This window comes from Anoplopoma fimbria, chromosome 2, assembly GCF_027596085.1.
Source record: "Anoplopoma fimbria isolate UVic2021 breed Golden Eagle Sablefish chromosome 2, Afim_UVic_2022, whole genome shotgun sequence".
Classification (NCBI taxonomy): domain Eukaryota; kingdom Metazoa; phylum Chordata; class Actinopteri; order Perciformes; family Anoplopomatidae; genus Anoplopoma; species Anoplopoma fimbria.
Genome location: NC_072450.1, coordinates 6,581,777 through 6,588,422, shown reverse-complemented (window position 1 = coordinate 6,588,422; position 6,646 = coordinate 6,581,777). Strand labels below are relative to the sequence as shown.

The following is a 6,646-nucleotide window of genomic DNA, read 5'->3' as shown; positions in this document are numbered from 1 at the left end:
AAAAAATGAATAGAAAAAAAAATAAAAATAAATAAAATAAAAATAAAAAAACCATTGAATTAGAAGGTGTGTCCAAACTTTCGACTGGTACTGTATATATATATAAAATAAAAAATAAAAATAAAATAAAAATAAAGAAAAACCATTGAATTGCCATCATCTAGTGCTGTCTAGCATTGACAGTGACGTGACTTTCTACATTTCCCCCCTCAGCCAATCAACGAAGCAGGAAGACATGACCACGTGTGTGAAGACGAACAACCAGGAAGTGTTCCTGCAGCTCTCCCACTGCTGTTATGACTCTACTGGACGCCACCCTAGGAAAGGCCACCTGGATCTTGACGGTCGTAGTGGTTGTAATTGCGGTGATTGTGAGTTATCTGGACGACCCCGACCCGGTTAAATACACCAGGTAAAGTCAGACCAGACCCCTTTAAGAAACACGGGCATTTAAAGCTGCTATACTGTTTTTGAAGCATATTCACCTGGTAAAACTAAACTAGGGCTGGATTCTAAATGTTAGGCGTCTTCTCTTCAATTCGTCGTGCATAGAGTTTTTTTTTATTATTTTAAACAGTAAGTTAATGTGAATTTATGGCAAAAGTTTCCCATTTCTGTCCTCCTCACACCAAAGCAGCTTCTGTCTCTTCTTCTCATGAAGCTATACAAAGGCAGTCAGCTTATCTAACTGCACAATTCATGTCCTATTGATTGCCCATATTAGTATGTGCAGTCACGACCTTTATACCAAGATAGTAAACAAACAATGTTTGCACAGCATGTTTGACATTTATATACAGTACCAGTCAAAAGTGTGGACACACCTTCTCATTCAATGGTTTTTCTTTATTTTTATTTTTATATATTTTTTTATTTTATATATATACAGTACCAGTCAAAAGTGTGGACACACCTTCTAATTCAATGGTTTTTCTTTATTTTTATTTTTATTTTTTTTTATTTTTATATTTTTATATATACAGTACCAGTTTGGACACACCTTCTAATTCAATGGTTTTTCTTTATTTTTATTTTTATATATTTTTATATATATACAGTACCAGTCAAAAGTTTGGACACACCTTCTCATTCAATGGTTTTTCTTTATTTTTTTATTTATATACCAGTCAAAAGTTTTTTCTTTTATTTTATATATTTTATATATATACAGTACCAGTCAAAAGTGTGGACACACCTTCTAATTCAATGGTTTTTCTTTTTTTTTATTTTTATTTGTTTTCTACATTGTAGATTAATATTGAAGACATCCAAACTATGAAGGAACACATATGGAATTATGTGGTAAACAAACAAATGCTCAACAAACCAGAATATGTTTTATATTTTAGATTCTTCAAAGTAGTTGAATGAGAAGGTGTGTCCACACTTTTGACTGGTACTGTACTTTGCCTGCACATGATACTTCACTTTGTTTGATCATAGCATTACCTGCACTCGCCCTAAGGAGCAGTCTATTTGTTTTCTGGCCCACAGCATGGCAGAGGACATGACGACTCTGGAGGAAAACTTCAGGCAGCAAAATAAAAGCTGTTTCATCCTCGGTGCCTCCGGGGAAACGGGCAAGATATTGCTTCAAGAGCTGATGGGGCGCAACCTCTTCTCCAAGATCACTCTTGTCGGGAGGAGACAGCTCACCTTTGAGGACAAAGCATACGAGAACCTGGTGAGTGGGATGATTCTCTAGTCAGTGGACACTCGTTATCTGAGATTCATCCTGTTGAGAGCGACTCTGTTTTCTATGTCTCCAGGTACAAGAGGTGGTGGACTTTGAGAAGCTTGAGGACTATGCTGCAGCCTTCCAGGGCCATGATGTTGGCTACTGCTGCCTGGGAACTACCAAAGCAAAAGCTGGGACTGTAAGTTAAACATTATAAATCAAACACTGGTACTTAACAGGTAGATCAATTAAGATTTTACTGTTGAACTGTAGCACAATTACTATAATACCGTCAAGAGTATGTGTTAGGATTTTATAGTGTTGCATATCCAGGACAACAAGACTGATAAACTGACTCAGCAAATATGTCTGCCAATATTTGCAATATTGCTATCACCATAGATGTAGTTCAGTGAGTAGCAAGAAACAGCAGGACACAATGCCAAAGACATGTTTGATTTAGTTTAGAAACGCCAACACTACTACATATTGTCCCTGTGAAGACCGGCAAGTATCGTCAACTGCCTTTTCTACGGACATATCCTGGTAATGACACTTAATAAACAGAATTGTGGAATCCTTATCAATCTTTTGTATGTGTTTATGTAAAAAAAGAAAATCAGCTAAAACATTGTAAGAGTTTTAAAACCCTTGAGTATCGATATGGTATTGCCTTAAAAAGTTCAGTATTGGTTTGGGTATATTTTTCGGCTTACTATGTGTCATGTACACTTGTTTTGGGTAAACAGTTTTAGACTGTGAATGGGCAGTTTCTCCATTAATGTATATATATTCTTAAGCCACATGTTAAATGACAAAGCAGCAGTTTTATTCAAGTGTTTGGCATTGCACTTATGGATGAACGGTATGAAGAAAAAGAAAAGAATACTGCAATACTAATCACAGTATTGCCTCAATATTGATTTGTTATTAAAAGCTATTCAAAAATCACAAGGTTAAAATGTTGAACTCATGTTGTACATTAGTCAAAAGTGTTTTTACTGTTTACATATTCTCAGGTATTAAGTTCTAGCACTGTGATAGATTCTAGCAGAACTGTAAAACAAGATACCTCAATATGATCATTTTGTTTCAGTATTATGTGGAAAGAGGAATCAACAATAATTATGATATATAATATAATCATTATACATTCATATTTTGTGATTTATCTTTTTTTTAATCTGACTTTTTACATATTCAGCTACAGGTAAGCTGTGGCAGACACCTGTCAATGTTGTCAAAGTAATTTCTTCCTGTTACTCCTCTCTTTTCATTTCAGGATGGATTCATCCGCGTCGATCATGACTATGTTCTCAAGTCAGCAGAGCTCGCCAAGGCAGGAGGCTGCACACAGTTCCACCTGGAGTCCTCCAGAGGAGCCGATAAGAACAGCAACTTCCTCTACCTCAAAGTCAAGGTATTTTATTTCTTTCCTTTACTGCATGCCACTACCTGAGGTCTTTTTTCTTTTTCTCAACTAAAGCTTGCCTGTTTGTCCAATGTCATTGTTAAAGGAGACAATCACTGAAACTGGATTTCTTTTAGGGACAAGTGGAAGCAGAGATTGAGGCGCTGGACTTTGACAGATATGCCATTTACAGACCAGGGTGAGTGATCTCATTTACTTAATTCAAACCATTTTCTGAGACTTATAAATCGCCATTAACCATTTGAGACTATTATTGTTATTAAGGTTGTTTAAGTCCTCCCCTGCTGCTTATTTGGCAGTTTGACAGGTTATGCACTGATCTGATACCACGTTAGCATATCATTTATCAGCTCATTTCCACTTCACATAAACAACAACAACAACAACACGGGTAAGTTGCTACCTGATCCGACCAACATGGCCAATTGGTACCGCACATGTGCAAACTAGTACAACATGGTTGGATTTGGGTTCAATTCTGAACATTTTGAAAAACAAATCTGTCTTGAAATCGGCAGGAGAGCTAGTAAGCAGCCAGTGGGCATCATAGTCCTGCTTGGCTAAATGATGGAGCTAACAGCTAACGTTAACGGAGGTTACATTCAGTTAGGTTTTGATGTGTTCAACCGTCACATTTTTTAATTAGGACGCGAACATGATGTTTGGTTTTTTTGCGAGAAACCTGAATAAATACAGTTGTTTGAAGGACATTTTTTTCCCTCCTGCAATATGAAATGGGTATTAGAGAGGGAATTATGACCTGTTTAACTTCCTAACACTAGCTCTAAGCAGCTTATAATACATCATTAAAACTACTAATGCCAAGATTTATTTTTAATCAAGGCCAGTATTAAAATTAAAATATAATAATTCATTTCTTACTTTCTAATCATTGGAATAGTGTTTTACGGATATTGACTTTTTAAGGTGAGCCTTTCTTGTAGTAGGCAAAAATATGTTTAGCTGGGAGTGTGCAGACCGCCGTCTACTTTAGAAAATCTTAACTATCCCTTTAATGTACTAAATACACAATTATAAGGTACTGTGGTGCAGACCATGAAAGACATTTGATTGCACACTTTTACATAATACAAATTATTGATTATACTTGATTGTACTACTCCACCAAAGTCATTCTATTATGACATATTGAGAGTCAATGTTGTTTCGAAGCTGTTGTTGACCATTAAATAACCCGTTCAAACCCAATACAACCTCTGAATCATCGATACCTTTGTGTTTCTTCTCCAACAGGGTCTTGTTGGTCGATAGGCAGGAGAGTCGGCCGGCCGAGTGGTTTGCCAGGAAATTCTTCAATGCCTTTTCTGCCGTGTGTTCTACGCCCATGGCCATCCCAATCCAAGAAGTGGCGAAAGCGATGGCGTCAAACACTCTGCTTCAACCTGAGCAGAAGACGGAGATCCTGGAGAACAAAGCCATCTCCAGTCTGGGAAAGAGTGCAGGGAAGTGAGAGAAAGAGGTGAGAAAATATTACCCATTAACACTGATATATTCAAGCAATGTTGGACTCCTTGACATCTATATCTGATGACTATATGAATGTCAAGCAATTAACATTAGACACAGGACACTGGCGAGGCAGTGCATTACATAAATGGGTGGTCGTAGTTTACACGTTATTAATCTTTTTTTTTTTAATGATTTTTTTTGTTTGTTTCCATCTTAATGTTTATGTCTTAAATCACAGTTTGCAATCAAAGAGACACAAAGAGAACAAATTAGTATCACTGACAAAACAATAAGTACATTCATTTAGTTACCGTAACGACGCTATTCTTAAAAATTGCTAGTGGTTAAAAAAAAACTGACAAATTTTGCTATGAAGTCCCAAAAAAATTTGCCACTAAAGTCATCACTGTTGTTTATCCATGCAAAACAAAGAATTTTAGCTTTTGTATTAAGGTAAAAAATCAGGATTCCAAATGTATGTTTGGGAAAAGTCCTCTTTTGCATGTGATGGTAAATATTTATAGAATTAACTCCCCAACAAGATGTCAAATTAATACCATATAGAGTCATATTCCTTTTGCTCTAAAGCTGTACCTGTGCAAAGTTAAAGTGTAACTTTGGTATTTTTCAACCTGGACCCTTTGTTCCCATGTTTTTGTGTCCAAGTGATTAATGGGGACAATTCTTTTTAAAAATTGGTCCAGTATAGAGCATGATGGCAGACGCTTAATCTAGTTCTGCTGCAGCGTTCTCGCTCAATGCTGGACCAATTTCAAAACTCTCCATTAGTCACTTTGACACAAAAACATGGGAACATAGAGTCCAGGTTTTAACAAATGCCAACGTTACCCTTTAGGTTGATTTTTTTTGGACTTTTAACAGTTTAGAGTTCACTGTGATCACTGTTTTCAAACTAATCACTTTATTTTCTCTTTTCAGGTAATTTTAGCAGATATATGGCGACGACTACATACTGCAAACACTAATCACATCATCATCCTCATGTAAAAGGATTTTCATACTACTGCAAATGTATCCATGAAGTTTACACCTGTCAGAAAGCCAAATGTAGGTTTCTATGAAAGCACTTGACTTTAGTGGGTCTGATAGATTATTTTTGGCGATAACAATATGGGAAGCGAGCAAAATATTGAATATTTAAAGTGTATTTGGGTTTCATTTCTTCTGTATTGAATGGTATTGTAATATTGTCATAAGGGAACTATTTCCAGGCTTTTTGATGTGCAACATTTTTGCTCTGAGTCAACGCACTGAACAACGGCCTTAAAGTAAATGCTTGCGTTTATTCTACACTAGATTAAAATATTTGATGTCTTCGCCATATTTTTATTAAATTATTATAAATATTTTCTGTCTGTTCAATTTAGGAAAAAAAGTTTAAACTGTATCACTGTTAATATCTGGTGTCTATATCTGCGCTTTATTCATCTGTGCACTGCAGCATGTGAAATATTGAAAGCATATAACCATATCTATGCTGTTTTTTATTTTGATGACGATACAATTGAATAAATGATCTCATGTCTTCTTTTATGATTTTCTTTTCTCTTTTTAAGACTTTAAAACTTGTGTTCCTGGTAAATTTTTGAAATATTAAGACTCTATTTCTTTTGTTTTTCATAGTTGTCTTCGACTTTAATTCATTTTATTTCCTTTTTCACTTGTTTGCTTGTAGTTTTGATGAATGTTGCTGATCTAAGTGAAGCACTTCAAATTGCCTTTGTGTTTCATAGATGATATTCAAATAAACTTGCCTTTTCCACCTGATCTAGCAGCGCCCCCTTGTGACTTAATGTGATTACACTCATCGGGCTCTCAATACTTGTATGACATAGATATATATTTTTAAACTAAGTAGCTTTAGTTTATTTCCAGCTAAAAACATACAGTATAGCTGTTTTAGATAATATTTCTAGTGAGACAGTCAATTACAAATAAATAAAATACTTTTTTTTTTTATCTTTTTACCTGTTTTCTATACAATAAAATAAAAAAACAACTTATTGAGAATTGACACCTGACAGTCTATGGGCCCATATTCTTTT

General features: G+C 35.3%; 1 protein-coding gene across 1 annotated transcript; it reads left to right on the top strand.

Moving 5' to 3' along the window:
- The first annotated feature begins 209 nt into the window (after positions 1-209).
- On the top strand, positions 210-6,368 carry htatip2 (HIV-1 Tat interactive protein 2). Its single transcript, XM_054613759.1, has 7 exons — positions 210-412; positions 1,495-1,684; positions 1,770-1,877; positions 2,961-3,098; positions 3,227-3,288; positions 4,365-4,590; positions 5,520-6,368. The coding sequence occupies exons 1-6, from the start codon at positions 297-299 to the stop codon at positions 4,579-4,581; spliced, it is 831 nt and encodes a 276-aa protein (XP_054469734.1). The 5' UTR covers positions 210-296; the 3' UTR covers positions 4,582-4,590; positions 5,520-6,368.
- The last annotated feature ends 278 nt before the right edge of the window (positions 6,369-6,646 follow it).